At 43.8% G+C, this 20,122-nt stretch overlaps 2 protein-coding genes across 2 annotated transcripts in view; one reads left to right on the top strand and one right to left on the bottom strand.

Moving 5' to 3' along the window:
• The window catches only part of top3a (DNA topoisomerase III alpha), a 28,502-nt gene extending 20,511 nt beyond the window's left edge, over window positions 1-7,991 (bottom strand). Inside the window, exons 1-11 of the mRNA XM_030058732.1 lie at window positions 7,408-7,991; window positions 6,859-6,918; window positions 6,684-6,757; window positions 6,394-6,469; window positions 5,993-6,101; window positions 5,673-5,816; window positions 4,434-4,604; window positions 4,211-4,311; window positions 1,486-1,560; window positions 1,199-1,281; window positions 572-782 (exon numbers count right to left, since the gene is read on the bottom strand). Coding sequence (XP_029914592.1) covers window positions 572-782; window positions 1,199-1,281; window positions 1,486-1,560; window positions 4,211-4,311; window positions 4,434-4,604; window positions 5,673-5,816; window positions 5,993-6,101; window positions 6,394-6,469; window positions 6,684-6,757; window positions 6,859-6,918; window positions 7,408-7,623 — 1,320 coding nt within the window. The 5' untranslated portion in view covers window positions 7,624-7,991. The remainder of the gene's footprint in view (window positions 1-571; window positions 783-1,198; window positions 1,282-1,485; window positions 1,561-4,210; window positions 4,312-4,433; window positions 4,605-5,672; window positions 5,817-5,992; window positions 6,102-6,393; window positions 6,470-6,683; window positions 6,758-6,858; window positions 6,919-7,407) is intronic.
• Window positions 7,992-8,923: 932 nt separating this feature from the next.
• smcr8a (Smith-Magenis syndrome chromosome region, candidate 8a) lies at window positions 8,924-17,204 on the top strand. Its single transcript, XM_030058590.1, has 3 exons — window positions 8,924-10,043; window positions 10,691-12,499; window positions 15,466-17,204. The coding sequence occupies exons 1-3, from the start codon at window positions 9,442-9,444 to the stop codon at window positions 15,923-15,925; spliced, it is 2,871 nt and encodes a 956-aa protein (XP_029914450.1). The 5' UTR covers window positions 8,924-9,441; the 3' UTR covers window positions 15,926-17,204.
• Window positions 17,205-20,122: the final 2,918 nt, after the last annotated feature.

Below are 20,122 nucleotides of genomic sequence, written 5' to 3' on the forward strand. Positions count from 1 at the left end.
AGAGAGAGACAATAAAACTGTACTTTAAATCATGAGCTGGAAAACAACCTTTTTCATGTTAGAGAGGTAAGAAATGGAAACAATATACAGTTGTCCCTCGCTATAACGCGGTTCACCTTTTGCGGCCTCGCAGTTTCACTGATTTTTTTTAGTGCAATTTTGCATGCTTTTTTTTTTACTGGACTTATTTTTCTACGAAGGTTTGAACTTTGAGAGTGTTTAAACAAGAGAGAAAAGAGAGAAAATGTTAATGCCTGTCTGAGAAAAGCGTATAAAGTGTGTAGTGAGGGGGTTTAACAGCCTTAAAACATCTATAATAATTGTAAAAAATAAAGCTGACTACTTCGCGGATGCCTATTGCGGGTTATTTTTAGAACGTAACTCCCGCAATTAATGAGGGACCACTGTATAAAAAAACAAACAAAGAAAAAAAAAACGGACCGCAGATATCAGCCCATATATCAGAAAAGAGATCAATTAGTCTAATTAGTCTAATTGGTCTAGTCTAAGCCTAACACGCATACGCGCACACACACACACACACACACGAGTGCATGATTGATCTGTCTACCTGCAGTGTGTTGGTATACTTGGTGGGGTGTATGGGGGGATGGGCCTGGTCTGACTTCTTGCCCTGCCTTGGGTTGGGACCCCCCGGCTGGTCCATGACCCGCTGGGCAAACGTCCCCCAGGCTGGGCTCTGCGTCTGCTGCTCAACCAGGGGGGCCAGGGCCAAATCTCTGGGGAACATGTTGGTCTCTGTGCGGGGATAGCTGATGAACCTGAGGGGAAAGACACATGCTGTTAAAAGCCTTCTTTACACAGACAAGCCAAGACAGAAAGCAGATTTTTGGAAATGTGGCATTACTAATAGACCCACTGACATAATGCCTGAGAGCCGCTAAATGTCCAGATGGCTTCTTTTCTTGCACAAAAATAGGTGGTGCTTTGAGATGGATTAATAACCAGGTCAACAAAATGCTCATCTGACCCTTTCACACACCACAAAGCCACTAATAAGGTGGCTTCCTGCCAGCTTCCTGACTGACACAAAGAGAAAGATGAATAAAAAAAAAAAAAAAAAAGTGAGCAGATAAGCTAATGAAAACATTCAGCATATGGTTGGAACAAGACAGTGTATGTGCTCTTCCTAACATGCTGCTTTATTGCACACACAGAAAAATCAACAGACACTTACCCTTGGGTATAGAGTTTTTCTGCAATTTTCATGGTCTCTTTGGCACTTATTTTTAGTTTTCGTGATGCCAGTTTCTCCAGCTCCTGTTGGCCAGATAGAGGCAAAGGGCTGTTAGAGTGGGCCAAAGCAGCAGGGGCTTTACAGAAAGGGGCTCAGGACACTGAAACAGCCAAAATACTCCTCCTCCTAATAAGCTATCAAAAAAAATACATGTACTCTCTAACTCAAACATGTATTTTAAGAGAGAGTGAAAGCGTTTTTCCATTTGACTGTGTGTATCCTCTTACCACAGTGTCCAAAGGTAGTGGTCTCCATTTGCTCTTGGGTTTACTGGTTACTGAGGTGACTGTTGCTATGGGATCCTGAGAATGAATAAAAAGAATTCTTCTATAGAAATTTACCACATGGGTTATTTTATTTATTTATTCAGGCAAGATAAAAAAATCATGGGGAGCAGCTTCAGTGGGATGAAACCTTACACAAATATGCCGGAGTATGAATAGATGGGAGTTTGGATCCGTAATTGAAATAATTGCAGGTGTTTTACAGTCTCAGATGCAACATCAACTGTTGATGGAGCTGAAATTACTACCATCTTTGAATAATGTAGAAAGCCACCATTAATGTTGGGAGGAACACACAGGCTACCCGTCTTCCTGTATCAGAACATAGTACTGTAAGTGGTCTGTTTGAAAAAAATACTTTGTGAGCACTGGCCAAACTTCAAAACCCCACACCTGTTTTGCAAAACGGCTTCATTAGTTCAATCTGTAACAAAAATATTTGTCAGCATTTTGTTTTTCCATGTAGAGATTAACATTTTGACATGAATTAGCTGGTAAACCCAGGTGTTACTAATGACATTAATGACGGTTCTGTTCCATTTAGGTCCAACAGGGTCCTGCTGTTGTTCCTGCTGTTTCACTGGAAAGACGGATACACTTAAATGGAACAGAACCTTCATTAACGTCATTAAAGTTCACTGTGTTTACCTGCTAATTCATGTGGTCTATTGGTTACTGACTGACAGAAATTATCATCTGCACTGCCAGCAGTGGCTCTCTTCATGTTTGTTTTGGTTGCTTTGTGCTGGTGTTAGCTGGTCTATCAGCAGCAGTGCCACCTTCACCAGCATCAGACCAGTTCTGCCCATCTAAAACCAGCCAAAGAACAGAGGTACCCATCAAATCCAACGGTTTTAGCTGGTTGAGTCTGTTTTGTTTTTCTGTTTCCCCACAGGGAAGACCAGCGCATCAATGAAGTGGGGCAGCGTGCAGGAGGGAGAGATCACTAATCAGATCATCATCTTAATGAATACAAGGAAGGATTGTGGGAGTTTAACTGAGACTGTGTGACAATAGATAACTACAACTTTTTCTAATAATACATGACTCACTAAACCAAAGGAAAAAAAATAATTACCACAAATTCATCTTTACAATGTGAGGAAGATGTGACAACTATCTCTTAGTTAAATTAATTACATACTTGCAAGCTGTGACTGTCTTGGCAAACAATGTACTAACAAGTGTACATTTTTTTCCTATGACAGCTATGGATTCAGACAATATCTCCAAGTAACACCGGTTATTAAGGCCGCCAAGGTTTGGGAGTAGAAAAATGATGCGTGCCATTTGATTACAGTTTTGGATAACATCATGAGTACTGAGAGATGAGATGAGCAAATGAGACTAGAAAACAACAAAATGTACCAATAATCACAGTACTTACTATCCTACTTACTATATTGCAACTGACATGTAATGAACATGTAAATATAAAAGATTTTTTAGGTTAACTATAGTTTGAGAAATATGTAATTGTTTTTTTTATTAGTTTAGTCAAAGATCATTTTATTTGAAATTCTGTGCTACAGTGGAGTATGTATGTGTTCCTAACTCTTTGCATGATGATGTAATGTATTATCTATGTATTATTCTGGCACATCTAGCATTTGCCTAGGTGATGTGTGTCTCTATATGGGCTCATTATAATTGCAGTGGCACTCCAGTAAGCTTGTGTGGGATGGGACCAGCATGTTTCATTATGTTGGGGTTCGAGGCGGTAGACTTACAGTGGCTGCCGGTGAAGTATAGACTTGATTGTAAGATTCTCTTGATTACTTATAAGGCTTTGCATGGCTCAACTCAGGCTTACATAACTGAGCTGTCGAGCGCTTGCGGCACTGCCACGTTGCTTAGGTACACTGATCAAGGACTTTTAGATCTCACTTGTTCCCGACTCACAAGAAAAGATGACCCTGCCTTTACTGTTGCTTTCAGCAGCGCCTAAAACTCACTGTCAAAATAAGTGGGGGCTTGTTATTACTACATATGTGTCTAGTCTGTCTGTAGGCTAGGCTTGTATAAGTGTTTGTATGCATCTATTGTTTGTTTATGTGTATATTTCTGTGCATATTTGTTTTTACTCTAATTTCTCTTTTGTCTTTGTGAAGCACTTTGAAGCAACATGTACAAAAAAATGCATTAAAAAAAAAGCATTACATAAAGAAATGTTCAGTTTTTAGTTGAAGGGACAGTATTTCTGCAGAGTAGACATTTTATACAGTGCATGTCCAAAAGTTAAACAGCTTACATAGAAATCGACTGATACAATTACTGTTGGTTTTGAGTTGCTGTGTCGTAGTTAAGCAAAATTCAAATCCAGTGTAGGTGTGGGGTAGCAGGTTGTAATGTAGCTGTGAGTATCGCTTAAGTTCAGGCATGGCAAGAAAAATTACCCAAGAAGTTAAATAAAGCTTGTTAGTCTTTTGACTGTAGTTGTTTCGCAGTGTTTCGTCTTAAAAGTGCTTGCTGGGACAGGCAATTCAGCCATGCACAGTTTAACAAGGGCCCAACAGAAATCCTACAGTCCCTAAGCAACATCAGGGAAGATGTAGATACCTGCTTGGCCTGCTTGTGAGCATTATAACATAACCTGCAAGCAGGATTTACCCAAAACGTGTTTCATACTGACACACAAAACCCACACATATAAAACAGGCACACACACCTCCATGCAGATCTGGTAGAGCACCAGGCAGGCTGTGTGGTTGTAGAGGCGGTTTCTTTTCCAGCCGAACTCTACCGAGTCCTCCTCAACCTCGTGAAGCACTGACAGAGAGATGGAGAGAGGAAAGGAGGGAGAGGAGGCAGGTGAGCATCAGCATTAAATCAGAATATTTTGTTTGCATCTGTACCGGCGCCTGAATCTGTCTGTGGGGACGGGTTTGTACCTTTGATCTTGTAGAAAATCTCCGGTATGAAGGCCTGGATGGCTTTGAATCGCTCCACCACAAAGCCCAGAGTGGGAAACTGACAGCTTCCATATGAGATCAGCTGATTGGCCAGAGACTCTGGGAAGATCTTTTGAAGGCGAAGTGTCTGGAATCGAGTGAAGGATGCACCTGCAGATGGTGAGCACAAGCGACACGATGGCATCATCTCAGCAATCAACAGGGTCTTCCATTCTTCATGTGGGTTTGCCACTGCACCAAGCAACCAAACTAGACCAGCAGCCTGTTCTTACAAAGCAAACTAACAGGATAATCCAGGCTCGAGATTAGTTAGTCTGTTTTACTGAACTTCAAGTCCATTTTACCAAGCAAGCTCATGATAAGCCACGTTAAATTGCCATGGTAACCAATCCTTCCGAGCACGCCTGGTCCAGGGCAGGCTCAAACTCAGGCTAAACACTACCTCTGATGTGCTGCCATGAACCTGAACATTACACACACATCACAGGTGTGTGTTTTTCTAACTGACATGCAGAGCTGACTTTTATTCTTCCAAAGCAATCAACATTAAATTTATTCATATCAAATTAACATACTGATCAGCACACTACCGGACAGTTTAGAAGTACTGAACACCAAACCTGGCTCTGTGTGTAATTACACACAGAGCTGCCAAGAGTGGGTCCAAACTTGAATGAAAATACTATATAAAAACATGGCGAAGCAGTGTTTGCATTCTTAAACAGATGTAGGCTATACTGAAACCTGCTCATATTAAGGTGACGCCAATCATCACAAATAATTTTCTGTGCAGTTTATAGGGCATGAACGAGATTCTCTACTCAGCTGGATGATTGCCTTGTTAGGCTGGAGCGCAACATCTCCTCCAGTTCAGCAGCTCTTCTCTTAACTGCTTAAATAATGCTTACAGTTAATATGCTGTTAGTAACAGTTAATAACTTAAGATCCATGAGAAGAGTCTTTTTAATTTGATCATTACCTTTCGAAAATAATAATAATAATCCTCTATGATACTTCAATTTCATAAGACGTTATTTGATGGAAATACGGGTGGGAGGTTATCTGCCAGATTCAAGCTTAGGACTGCGATTATGCTGCATGTGTTTTGGCCTGTTCATGATCACATCACCCTAAATGAATTTTTCATACAGGATTCTGATACCACACACGTAACGTGCAATGTGCCTTTATAATATTCAAACATGTGTGCTCGCTCACCTATCCGCAGGTCCAGCTCCTGTCGAACATCAACAGCATCGCTAACGTTGGCGTCTGGTTCCGTTAGAGTCCCGCAGGCTCTCTGGATGGAGTTGGGGGTGATCTCAGAGAACTTCGCCCGAAACACTTGTAAATTGGGCTTCACTGAAACGCACGTGCACACACATCCACACATCATCATTATCAGCCAGGCACGGCCACAGGCACACTTGGATGATTCTTGCCAACATAAAACAAGATGTACTGTGTAGACACGAGACGGTAAAAAGTAGGTTAGATGCACACTCACTCACACCCGCACACACACACCAATATTGTACCTGCTTTGCAGACATCTATGACTTCAAAGCCAATGTTTTCTCCTTCTCTGTCACAATCAGTCCAGATGATTAAGGCCTGGCACTGTCGCACTTCCTTCTCTAGCGTCCGCTACAGGAAAGGAGGGGGAAAGAGACCAAGGGGGGAAGAAAAGAAAAAAAATTAAGGTTTGAGGAAGGAAATAAGGAAGCAAGGAACCATGCAACAATATCAAATTCACAGCCTACACTGTCATCCTTTCATTTGGAGTTTGAGGCCCCCTACTGCTAGGAAATGAAAAGGCAATGAAAATTCAACATCTGGATTCACTGGTAACTCGAAATAAATGAAGAGTACAGTTTGTCCAGGCATTATAAATAGATGGACATGGTGGATTATTACAGTGACTTGGAAGGATGTATACCTTGATTTGAACCATGTTGTCGGGACAATACTTCTCCACCTCGGCATCAAATAACAGCACAGGGTTGCAACTATGCCTGGAGAGACGACAGGTAAGTACAAAACATGAAAGAGGTAAAGTTAAGCTGTGTTTAAGGATACAAAACAAATTTGAAAAAGTACCACTGATTTACACTAACTTTGTAAGAACAGTAAAGAAGTAACTGTACCAGCTTTACAAACTGTCGCTCTTTGTGTACAGGAGCTGAGTGTGTATACCATGTGTTCATACACAGGCCTTTCTCTGCTTACCACTTCTGGAACGGCGCTTTAAACTCCAAGCCCAATAAATGCCCCGACACTGATGTCATTGACACCGACACGTTCTGAAAATGGAAAGGATGATGACAGGATGAAGACAAAGTAAAACGCACAAGAAGAGATGCACACACTCACACTTGTGGACATTCAATTTCTTCTTACTTACCTGGCCAAAGAGATGATATTCATACTCATAGATTTTATTAAACTTGGACAGCCCTTCTCTCTAGAAAAGGGAGGAAACAGAATCAGTGCTGGGGCAAAAAAAAAAAAAAAAAAAAAAAACAGAGAACTGATTAATTAAACTCCCTGTGGATATTCATCAACACAGTTAACAGATGTCCTAAAAAGTACTGATGTTATATTCATAAGGTTTTGAATGGTCAGTCACTGTGTACACTGTTTGTAGTGATACTGTATTATTTTTCAGCTGTATCAGATGTTTTGCTGATTATGTACTGTCATTTCCTGAGTGAGAGTGTGTTGTCATTGCTGCAATTACCGTTACTAGAGGATTTATTGTAGCAGCTACCATGGTAGTGACTAATGGGGAATCAAATAAGTAAAAAATGGCAAAATAGATCAACGTACATTGGTGTCAATCAAGCCTGTGACTTATGATGGCCTACTCTTGGACCACAGCGTTTCACTTTGACTCAAGAGGCAACCTGCTCGAAATCTAACAGAGACAGGCTTTGTGCCTGTCACCTCTTACCCTTCTGGCTCTGCCGCCGGACATGATCTCGGAGATGCCTTTGGCCGCGTCGTTCTTCTCGGCCACGCAGAGGACTCGCTTGATCTGCGTCCTGCGGATCATGTCTGCCTGCGGGGTGTGCTGGCTCCCCGGCCCGCTGCAGTAACACCTCCACCGGAGCTTCAGCCTCTGTAGTCCCGATCGAACAAGGGATCTCCCGGAGAGGAGCACTAGCATAACTAGCCGCCTGGACAAGCAGCTCCCGGACCTCCAGTGTCACTTTGACTGCATGTCAGTGTTGTCTAGGAGGAACTGTGACTGTTAGCTAACGCCGGGTGAAGCTCACATAATATCCGCTCTCAACAACTGAGGCAGTCAACTAGAGAGGAGCTAAGGACCAGTCCGCCGTTAAATAACTACACTTCTGTATGTTACACACAGAAAGAGCGGGGTTAACTGGTCGAAACATGCAAATTAAAAACTTAGCGAGAAGCCGCGGCTAATGTTTACAAATTGCGCGCCGACTCCCGGACACTGTCGTAATGCTGTGTGCTGTCGTAAAGCATCGGAACTCACAAAGATCTAAACTTAAACTTTTTAATTTTTTAAAAGCCTCCAACACACAAATGTTGAGTAAATTGAACACGCATCGTATCAATTATCTGTTTGTATAAAAATAATAATATTTTTTATGGCATTCGTCAGAGGACAGCGAAGGAGCGTCACCTCGCCTTCAAAATAAGAGCTCTGATTCAGCACTGTTCAGCACAACCTGGTTTCTACTGCTACAGCAACTTTTTCCCCGTAATTTTGTTAGTAATATTGACTGGAAAATAATTGTTTTTCCTTAACACAAAAAATCCGTCTAACAAACAAGGTGAAACAAGTCTCATTTAAGTTAATCCTAAAACTCAGTCCAATAAGACATTTCTTACCAAATTTGAAGAGTGACATATATGTGAATTTCTCTTTCTGCTATTTGTTCCTGAACCTGACTTACTCGTACTTATTGTGATCTTGTACATTTACAAACGGGCTGTGGGAAGATGTTGATAATTTCACGGCTGACAACGTTTTCTCAGATTTCACTCTATTCTGTAGAAACATAATATTTGGTCACTATGTGTACAGTAACAGAGATGATAAATTCATTTTCCTTATTAATTAAATTTTACTTCTTGACAAATGCAAATGTACAAACGAAGAAGCTCGGTCCTTTGTGTTCATGAGGGAAATGTTACAATTTCTTCGTCACGAATGCAAAAGAGCTATCAAAACATATGCAATAGTTTCAATGTCGTTAAGTGAGTTTATTGTAATACACTCGCGTTTTTTTTTTATTATTTTAAAATTATTGTATCCTTTTATTTTTTCCCTTTAGTTATGTATGTTTTGTATCTCTCACTTTTGCTCTACCTTATGTTTTAATGATTTAATACTTCATCTATTTGTAAACAATGTTGTCTTTTTTGCTCATGACTTGAAATAAAGATTTACAAAAAAAAAAAAAAAAAAAGGAGAGAAGCGGTCACGTGACGAGACTACAACCAGTTGAGTAAACATGGCGTCTGTGTGAGGATGTAAAAATAGCATGTAAGCGCTGCTCTGTGTGCGATCCGGAGCCTCTGTCCCGGCGGTGCGCTGCGTCCCGGCCGCAGACGTTGTGCGGCAGCGACGCTTGAAAAGGTGGGGAGAGATGTTTGGCTGATGCCGCTTCACATCAGGTGACATTTCGCCAGTCTGTGCTGCCCTGAATCATCCGATGACTGCCCGGCCAGCTGGAGAGGAACCACGGCACCTGTGATCGTACTGTCGCAGGATAATTGCTTTTGTTTACAGGCAGGCTGACATATAAATCTGGTTCGGTGCTGTGTTGTGCTCTGCCTGCTGAATGCCATCGATGCCGGGCATATTGTACCTGCCTGCGCCGACCAGTGTGACAGTAGGATGATAAATGTGACATTATTTGTGTCCCTCCCCTGCTCTGCCTCGTCCTGACCGCTGGATTTTGACGGCTCCTCTGTCGTTTCTCATGCCTTGTGTGATCACACCACTATGATAGGCTCACCTGACTTGGTGGCTTTCACGAAAGAGGATGAGTACGGAGAGGCGAGCCCTGACCCCTGGGCTCTCCCTGAGGAGTTCTCCGTCCCTCTCTACCCGCTGGCTGACTCCAACCCCTGGGCCAAGACCTCCTACGCCAAGTTCACCAAAGACTTCATCCTCATCTCTGAGTTTTCGGAGCAGGTGGGCCCTCAGCCTCTCCTCACCATCCCGGATGACCCCAAGGTCTGTGGCACCTTTGATCTCAACTACTTCTCCCTGCGCATCATGTCGGTGGACTACCAGGCCTCGTTCGTGGGCCACCCGCCCGGCAGCGGATACCCACGGCTCAGCTTTGTGGAGGACTCGAGGGTTGTGCTTGGTGACTCGAAGGAGGGGGCGTTTGCCTATGTCCATCACCTGACGCTTTACGACCTGGAGGCCAGGGGCTTCGTGCGACCTTTCTGTATGGCGTACGTGTCAGCGGATGAGAGGAAAATCATGCTGCAGTTCCAGGAGCTGTCTCTCCGCTTCTCCCAGGCCTCCGAGTGCCTCAAGACTGGGAACAGGCGAGCCTTTGCCAAGGAGCTGCAGAGGAAGCTGCGTGACCTGGAGTAAGGGACACTTATCCACTGAAACGCTGGATACAGCTTCCTAACTACTAGATATCAGAGTTGACCACCATTCCACAACCCATTAATTCCCCAGCTGCAGTTTTTCCAGTGTTATGTAATGGCACTCAGTTGGACGGGTGTTTTGTCAAAGTACATTCCCAAAAGAAAAAACATCCATGTATCCATTAGGAATGGGGGTAAAAAAAAAAAAAAAACGATACAACATAGTATTGCAATATTCTGTGTGGCAATACTGTATCGATACACAGAAGCCAAGTATCAGTACTGTATCACCAATAATCGATGCAACATTCATCACAGGTTTTTATGACAGAATTGGTCAGTCTGTCTACTAGACAGTCGCATTTTGCTGCAGTAAAAATGATGAAAGTGAGATGAACAGAATGAAAACTAGTTTCCCTTGAGGACATCATTTGCAGTTGGAAAAAGCTTGTAATTCGCAATATATCACAATACAGTGCAACACTGTCATTGCAAATTGTTTAAAACTGCATAGGTATCATGATAATATCGTATTGTTGGGCCTCTAGTGATTCGCACCCCTAGTATCCATTAATTCATCTGCATTGGTTACTCCTGTCTAAGGTTATCTGGTTTTCTGCTCTAATCTGTTTTCTTCACCTCAGGTACACCCGGTCCGTGCTGCAGAAGGAGGAGGGCCTGCAGAGGGAGGCGGGGCCTCAGGGCATCTACTCCGCCCATGCTGTGGAGAAAGCCAACGAGCTCGCAAATGTGGAAAAGAGCATTTTTGAACACAGAGACCTGCTGAGGCAGATCAGCTCCTACCCTCGCCGTCCGCGGCGGGATCCCCACGCTGTCACCTGCCCAAAATGTATGACTGAGTGCCTCAGTGAATATGAGGAGCTGTTAGACAAATATGCCACATTCGCCAGCCCCTTGAATTACACTGAAAAGGGAGAGAGGAGGGAGGAGGGAGAGGGTCAGACCTGCGAGGAAGGAGGTGAAGAGGAAGATGATGATGAGGAGGGTGTTAAACGCAGGCCGTCCTACATCCCCCAGCTGATCAAAGCGAAGTCCGCCAAGTGTTTTGACAAGCGTCTTAAGACCCTCCAGGAGCTGTGCGACGAGACTTACTACACGGCCACCGTGGAGCTGCTGAAGGAGACGGAGAGAAGTTTCCGGGGGGACCTGTGCTACCTGCACACGCGCAGGCTGGATGGGGCGCTCCGCAGGAAACAGAAGGTCACCAACTTCCTGTTTGAGGAGGACCTCGGAGAGGACGATGAGGAAGACGGGGGAACACTAAGACCTTTCTGTGCTGTCAACCATGCTGTGGACAACAGTACACTGACACACCCTCCCCCTATCGTGCTGTGTCCTGAGCCTCTGGAGCTGGATGCCCTGGAGCCTCTGGATCCTTTGGAACCAGTGTCTGAGACCAGCCACACCCTGGAGAGTGAGCTCGGGCCTGGGGAAAGCCAGCTGGAGTCTTCGCCCTCTGACCAGACCCTGGAGACCCAGGAGAGTTCAGAGGCGACTAAAGGCAGCTTCAGCAGTGAGAAGAGCATGGAGGGACACGCGGACGGAGAGCAGAGTTTAGCAAGTATGAGGTCAGAACCGCCTGATCCTGACCCCGACTTGACCCCTGACCCTGAACACAACACGGACCTAGAGAGAGAGAGCAGCAGTGAAGAAGTCGAAACCACTGCTGGTGAAGATGAGGCCGACACCGGAGGAGATCAGACTCCTGTTTCTCTGCTGGAGGGGGCGTCAGAGCTGGAGGACGGCAAACAGGAGGAGTGTGAGGGACAGAGGGAGAGTGGGCGTGAGGGTGTAACGGAGGAGGTTTGTGAGACCGAGCCTGAGCTGCTCGTTCAGATAGACACGGCGTGCTGCATGGCCCAGGACGGCTTCCTTTACGAGGCCTCTGTCCCAGACTCGGTGCCTGATGTGGGCCACAGCTCCCACCCACAGCCGCCTCACTCCCTGGTGGTCAACCAGGAGCCCCAGGCCTTACTGCCACTCCAGGGGGACTATGCTGTGGGTTCCCCCCACTCTGAGAGCCCCACACCTGGGCTGGAACTGCCAGTGGGGCCCCCTGGAGACACCGTTTCCCGATGTTCAGCAGAGGATGGCTCAGACTGTACCATGAGCGCCTCAACAGGGTCCGATCGGGCTGCGTCTCCTCTTGGCTATGGAGGGGTGGTGACCCTGCGTCAGAGGAAGAAGGCCGGGCAGGGAGCCTTGAGATTTGTGCGGCAGTACCCCTTCGCTCTGCAGGCCCTGTGGTGCCTGCTAAGCGGCAGGACCCTGGTGGTGCTCGGGGCCGATGAGGGGAGGGTCCGCCGGCTGGTTGCCGCTCTAGCCCTCTTCGTGCCTGGACCCGGGAGGTGTGGCGAGAGGGTTCAAGCTTGGCTGTCCTGTCCCTTCACCCTCACTGACCTGCAAAGGTGGAAGCTCATTGGATTGCAAAGGTATGGATGGAGCAGAAGAAATCCATATTGCATTTTGCATTTTAGGCATTTTTTAATGGTAGTCTTGACAAAGTAGTTTACAGAAATGGCACACATTTCATTAAGCAGCGTTTAGATCAAATGGGGCCAACAGACGATGTTCACATTTGCATTTATTTGTTGAGCATCAGGCTCAACATATAAATGCAAATGTTACAAAATACGCTGCATTTTGTGCGCTGGTGATGACAGCCCAGGCTCTCCCTAATTCCCATCTTCTATCACATCTTGCTCTATTATTATTCTTCAGCTCTGACTCAGTTGTGAATGTGTGACCCCTGCCTGGTGGTGACTCAGAGCTGATTGAAGCCATCTGTTCATCCCCATCCTCACATCTGTCCTTGAACTTTCTTTTCATCTCTGCTTTTTTTTTTTTTTTTCCTTATCAAAGGAGTGTGGGCACTGTGCAGTCCAACTATTGTAAGAAGAAACACATTCGGTCCTCTCCCTTCTTTGTTCCTTGCTTTCTTTCTGTCCTGCTGTCCTGCTGTCCTGCTTCTGGACTTCTGACAGAACCTGCTCTCCCATGCACAAAAATGCACAAAACCTTGCACAGGAGTCTAACTTGGGTCCAAAACAACACATTCCTGGTTAAGGATGAGGGTGCAAGCTCATATGAGAGCAGTTTTTGTACACTCTCTGTTTAGTGGAGAACAAAGCTCATGTTCTAATGTTTATGTTTCCTGAAGTGGCTTTACGTCAAACTACTCTTTCATTGTAAGATGAAATGATACCAAATCAGCTTTCAAGTAACCTGCAATCATCAACTTTAAAACTTACATGAAGTCTTAAAAAATGACAGCAATGTGACAATAGCACTAATTTAATTTCTGTAATACTATGGCTTTAACACAGCTATGTATGCTGACTGGTTTACATGAAGTTCCTCTGATAGTTCAAAGGCATTCTTTTTTCTTTTATTCATTTTTTTCCTTATGGCTAAACATCTTAAGTATTCCCAGCCAGCATGTTACAGCCAGCAGCTAAAATTTCAAGCATTGTTCTCTTGAAGGAATGCTCCAGCATTTTGGGCAAAACACCCTTTTTACGACTTACCCAGACTGAGACAAGATGTTAGATACCACTTCCACCTCTGTACATCCAGTGGTCTGGTTCTTATGTGTAGCATTTTGTGTTAGCTTAGCATAAAGACTTGAAGTCTATGGGAGTCGTTAGCCTAGCTCTATCAAAGTGAAAAAATAAACCAGCAACCCCAAACCTGTCATATTTACACAGTGTATCACATGTATTTGAAATACAGTGGTCCCTCGTTTATCGCAGGAGTTACGTTCTAAAAATAACCCGCAATAGGTGAAATCCACGAAGTAGTCAGCTTTATTTTTTACAATTATTATAGATGTTTTAAGGCTGTAAACCCCCTCACTACACACTTTATACACTTTTCTCAGACGGGCATTAACATTTTCTCACTTTTCTCTCTTGTTTAAACTCTCAAAGTTCAAACCTTCGTAGAAAAATAAGTCCAATATTATAGAATGAACGCATTCTGTACTGTACAGGAGACACGGCACGGAGGAGATTGATTGACAATGGCCTACAGTCCCTTAGCCAATCAGGACGCAGAACACAATGCGCTGTTTAAAAAAAAAAAAAAAAAAAAAGCATGCAAAATTGCACTAAAAAAAAATCCGCGAAACTGCGAGGCCGCGAAAGGTGAACCGCGTTATAGCGAGGGACACATCTTGGAATTAAAACAAACAAAGCAAAAAAACAAAACAAAACATACTTTTAGGAGAATTAAATTTTCTACCAGATTTTTCTAAACCCTCAGCCCGTGGTGTGCAGATCACTGCGATAGACGGGAGAATAAATGTGTTCAGCAGTTGCAGTTCCACCATCTAACTTCCCCTGAAACCACTCTCTTTTTTTTTAATTACAAGACGTGCATTTCAAATGCAAATGTCACGTAAATGTAAATAAGACAGCTTTGGAGTTGCTGCAGGGTTTATTTTTAGGAACTGAACCACCGGACGTACAGAGGTGAAAATTTTATCGAACGTCCTGTGTCAGTCTGTGTAAGATGGAAAAAGAATATTTCGCCCCAAAACTTTGGATTATCCCTTTAACCGAGACAGCAGGAGGGCTCAGAGTGTGAGACAGGAGGAGAGGAGGAGGTGGGGTGTGGTGGGGTGGGGTGGTGCACTCGTTTGCTACTCCCATGCCATGTCTGGGTACTCTCATCACTGCCCCTGTCAGGTCTTATTTGCCAAGTTAAGGAAATAATTCACTGCTTGGTATTCACAGAGGGCTCAGTGCTCATCACCGAGCCGTGTTGTGCAGAACGCGGTTCTCCGTCCATCCATGGGTCACAGGGCCTTCGTAAAGGGAAAGTAAACAGTGACTGCTTGTCAGGGCAGGCTGACATCTCCTGTTTTATGCAAACGTCTGCAACACCAGTCTGCTTTTGGCTGATCCAGGTTTCTGTTGACCAGCCGTGATGAAACATGTCACCTACATGTAACCAAGATTAGCCAACAGCAGATTGCAATAATTTGCTTTTTACCGGTGGATATCACTCCAACCTGAAATGTGGTGTCTTGTGTACACATATGCATATTTGAAAGCTGTAATAAAAACTACTTGTGTCTTTTTTGCATTATACAGTGGCTTCTCTCTCAAATATATATATATTTTTTAACTTTTTTTTTGCATTGTGTACGGGAACCACGTTATATGGTAACCCTGTTTTCCATGTTTTTGTGCTGCTTTTAACCAGTTTATAGCCATGTAGTTGTTGTTCTTTTTCAGAGTGACATATATTGAGGGCAGCAAGGGTTTAAACCTGAGGCAACAGACATAATGCATTTTTTGTGGCTCTGTGGAGTAGTCATGTATGATAAACAGTCATGTATCTTATCTGCTAAAGAGATAAGATAAAGCACTCATCTCCTTCTCCTCTCCTGCAGAGTGGCGTCCCCCGTGGGCTCCAGCATGCTTTACTCGCTGTCCCGCTACAGTCGCTACATTGCCATCCTGGACACCGACCAGAAGACCCTGCGCTGCCCCCCCTACCGCGGCCAGCTCCTCGCTAACATCGCCGACCACCGCACCTACATCCGCCGCGGCTCCACCTACTTCCTGCACGTACAGAGCACGCTCAGTAGCCTGGCCGCCAAGGCCTTCCTGTTCACCTTCACCCACCACCTCCACATGCCGGTCACCTCCACGGAAGGGCCCGAGGGCTTGGAGGCCAGGCGCCGCAGCTTCCTGCAGGAGCAGCTGGGCCTCAGGGAGGAGGACAGCCAGATACTGCTCTACCTCAGCCAGCTCATCACTCAGCAGTACCTACAGCCTGCCACCGGGGGCAGCGCAGCAGCACCTTGTTTCAGTTTTAACTACACCACCAGCTTTTTATACAAGATCTAATATGATACAGAGAGGAAGAGCGGGGAGGAACTGGGCCCAGATTCCCTAGAGCATTTTAGCAGAGACTGTCTTCTTCCTCTGGGTTTTTAACAGACCGAAGGCGATCATAATACAAATATTATTTTAACTTCAGGACAAACTCAGCAGTGGTTATTATTTTATCTGTATAATCTCTTTCTGCCTTGCTCTCTCTCTCTCTCTCTCTTTCTCTCTTTCTCTGGTCTTGCCTTTTCCCATCTACAGAGGGAAAAGAAGACAGAGTGAGAAATGAATGTCAGCGAGTGGTTTACTTGTGTGTATTTGGTCCCGAGCATGTTCAGACGCTCAAATACACACACACACACACACACACATATTGTTGACCAGACCCAGAACCAACTCAGGTCGGGTCTCATTATTCTCTCTCAAGTCATTTGTGTGCTTTTCCCTTCCGTGGGAATGATGTTACTCACACTGACTCATTCAAACACCCCCCCCCTCCTCCTCCTCCTCCTCTACATTTCATCCTACTGACCTCAAGCCGACATGGCTAAGTGTGTTAAAGGGCTGCTCTAACCTCAGCCAGCGGCCAACTGGTCGAATTGCGGCCCATGTTGAAACATCCACAAATCACTGACTAATTTGTCCACTATGTCGAGTAGTTCCATCGTCATGTTTTCATGATTGCTGTACCGGACAGATGTATGCTGAAATCATCAGTCTGCTGGAGTCAGAAGCTTCTCTAAATCTGCCCGTGAAATCTGATCTCAAGCAGGAAAAGGATTTTTGTGTAGGCTTGTTACAGCTGGTCTTGTGACTCGCCTGTATTTTTAAGAACAACAAGTTACCACAATAACATTCTAAGGACAAAATCTGTATGACTATCCTTTTTTTTTTTATTATTATTATTATTATTTCTGTATTTCACTCACCCACACTTTATTTTCCCTGTCATCTGTTTCCTTTCTCTCACTTTCTAGTGTTGGTATGTGGATGAAGTGTAACATTCCTGCAGTAATGGATGACTGTCAGTATTTTTCTAAATAGAGACGTGGTGTTGGGTAGTTTTGACTTCTGAGAGCCTCTGAGTATATATACAGTGCATTCCCAGAGGCGGCCTCAGGTTGTGGTGGTGATGCATGAGAAAAGTGTGTTTGCTGCGTGGATTAGTCCCAGTCGGCTCTGTGTGATATTGCATGTCCAGAGAAATATGTCCTCACACATGTACACATACTCGCGCGTCGGCCGGTGGCTGCCAAAAAAAACTGTCAATATTAACCGCTGGCGAAGCATCCTCACGGATATACTCACTTACACAGGCAAATTTTTAAAGCTTCTTAACCTAAATGTGTTGGATTTTCACTGTTGTCTTAAAAGTCGTGTGAGAGTGTCGTGGCGTCAGCATGAGACTGTCTTGTGCCCGGGTGAATCACCGTGATGTAAATGATATTTCCGTTTTGTTGTATTCTCCGAGCTAAGCTTGATTTGGACGAAGGTGGTGAACGTTTTTTTTTTTTCTTTTTTTTTTTTTCAGAGATCGTAACTGATTTGTTAGTGTAGATCTGTCATCGGACAAATCGCTTTCCTGTGCCATCGTAGTTTGAATCTTGACTGAGGCCTGCCGGTTGATGCCTGTCTCTCTCTCTCGGCTGCAGCGAAAGCACAGCGTGAACAGATGACACTCGCTTCATATTCACCACTTTAGGATAAAAAAACGCGTCTCAGATTTTTTTGTATGCGAGTCAAAATAGCAAAATCTGTCTATGTTGAGGTTCTCTCACACAAACCGGGGCCATCTGATCTGGCAGAGGCTCTTCTGCATGGCCAGATCTCGAAAAGCTCAGACAACATGGGATCATGGCTACTCTCCTTTACACTATGAACGAGAACAAATTCTGGCTTTAGGACGTATTTGTGTGTCCTGGTGCTGAATTGCCACAGCTGGTTCGCTATCAACAGCACCATGGAGTTTTTAACCATCATCATTCCATCCAATATGCTATTCTTTTTTATTATTATTGCTCACAGACATTCCCTTACAGTGCAATCTGGGCCTCAAGTTCGTTTTTTTTTTTTTTTTTTTGTTCGCCTCCGCTACATTTGCTGTCTTAACTTATTTCTCATCGGTAGACGTGCCACAGAATTCCACTCACATGTTGTTACATGAATTGTCGCGCTAATGCAAAAACGGTGAATGTAATCTGAATAAGCCATACCACAGCGTGCTTAACATGTGTTCCCGCTCAGTGTCCTTACGTTGCCATATCGTGTCTGTTTGTCTGCCTGTCCCTTTTTTTTGCTATCTCATCACGAGAGGCTGTACTGTCAGCCTTGTGGGACAACAGCATTGGGATCTCCAATTGTTGTTTTTTTTTAACATGTTGTGAATGTCTGGATGCTTGTATGTAATACTGATGATATTCATTTATTCCATTAAATTATTTGAATCCATGTAGTTGTTTTGCGTTGATGCCTGGTGAACACAGGAGCTAGGTGAGAGCGTCTGTCATGTTGATTATTTAAGTCTCACTGTGAGATGCTGTAAGAAAAGGCCAATGCAACCTACAGATCATTATTAAAGATCAAATACTCTACTAATACACTGGTGTCTGGGTGTCTTGCTTTAGCTGTGGCGTGTGTGTGTGTGAGCAATGGAGGTGTCATGAATAATAAACACATCTAGCTGTTGGAAAAGTAGAAAAAGAAGGCAAAGGAAAGAAACTGAAAGAAACTGGCTTTTGCCACAGAATAGCAGAAGCTGATCACGTAGGAGCGCTAATTCAGCAATATTATTCTCTCCAGCATTGACAGTAGTATTGCTCTGTTGCAAACACTTTAGCAGCACGTTCTGTTCCCTGTAAAAAGGAACTGTTGATAGTGAGTGGGCAGTTGTGTGTGTGTGTGTGTGTGTGTGTGTATGTGAGAGAAAGAGAGGGAGTAATTCATAATGCACAAAATTATTCCAGAGTGGACATGTTGTTCCATTTCAGCCTGGGAAAACAAAAACAGAAAGAAACTGATAACGTGTAATTTGCGAACACAGAGCTGGAGGTGGGTGGATTTCTCAGGTTTGAACACATTAGAGTTTGTGGCAACACTTTACAATAAGAGTACAACAATTAAGTTTACTTAACATTAGTTAATTCCGTAATGGTTAATTAACTGTTAGTTAATGATTATTATGGCATTTACTAATGTTAATAATATCTACAATAACCCTTAAATAACATATAAATTAATACTTTAGCATGAACAGCATTAGTACATGATTCTTAGACACATTAGTTAAACTTAATGTTTATTACCTGTTACTTAATGTTTATTACGGCATTAACTAACGTTCATCATCCCTCATCCGCCACCTATCTATTCCCATACATTTTATTGTTTGTTATCTGTGTTTACAACATCTATTGCACGTCTGTCCGTCCTGGGGAGGGATCCCTCCTCTGTTGCTCCCCTGAGGTTTCTTCCTATTTTTCTCCCTGTTAAAGGGGTTTTTTAGGGAGTTGTTCCTCATCCGATGTGAGGGTCTAAGGACAGAGGATGTTGTATTTTTCTGTAAAGCCCTTTGAGACAAATTTGTATTTGTGATTCTGGGCTATACAAATAAATAAAATTGAATTGAATTGAACGTTAATTGTTGTACTCTTACTGTAAAGTGTTACCGAGTTGGTTTATTACGTGTCGGGAAGGTTACTCAGTCGGTGCTTAGATGAAGCCACTTGAAGACCTTAATTCAGATTAGTTAAACATGGCCTCAGTAGTGGCTTTCTGCAATAATATTAACTCCAGTTTAGCTCCATCTGGTCTATGAAATCCTTGATTAAGTGAAACGGGTTTTAAAATGGTAATGACCAGATGCATGATGTCTTGGTTGTGGTTATGACTTTGGAGTTATGTACTGATTGATTGATTACTGCTTTTCAAATTTCAAAACCTGTGTTAGCGTGAGCCTCTAGATTGAGGCTGCTCATAAAACCTGGAGTCCATCTAGAAAAAGCTCAGAGTTGTGTGGAATTGTAGGAGCAACAGGATGGGCGCTGGGTGGGTTTAATCTGATAATTAATCTGAAGTTAAATCTGCCTCCTTGGAAGTTTAATTTAAATCGTTTAGACTGAAAATCTGCTCAGTTAAATCTATATCAAGCAAACAGTTTGAGTGTGGGACATGGGTCGGCTCCTGTCTGGGAATCTGTGCCTTTTGGTTAAACCTCTT

Source organism: Myripristis murdjan, chromosome 8 (genome assembly GCF_902150065.1).
Source record: "Myripristis murdjan chromosome 8, fMyrMur1.1, whole genome shotgun sequence".
Taxonomy (NCBI): Eukaryota; Metazoa; Chordata; class Actinopteri; order Holocentriformes; family Holocentridae; genus Myripristis; species Myripristis murdjan.

Bases quoted from the DNA above. Each gene is read 5' to 3' on its own strand.
- smcr8a (XM_030058590.1), top strand. From the start codon at position 9,442: ATGATAGGCTCACCTGACTTGGTGGCTTTCACGAAAGAGGATGAGTAC. The intron at 10,044-10,690 runs GTAAGGGACACT...TCTTCACCTCAG, and splicing joins AGGAAGCTGCGTGACCTGGA to GTACACCCGGTCCGTGCTGC. The intron at 12,500-15,465 runs GTATGGATGGAG...CCTCTCCTGCAG, and splicing joins AAGCTCATTGGATTGCAAAG to AGTGGCGTCCCCCGTGGGCT.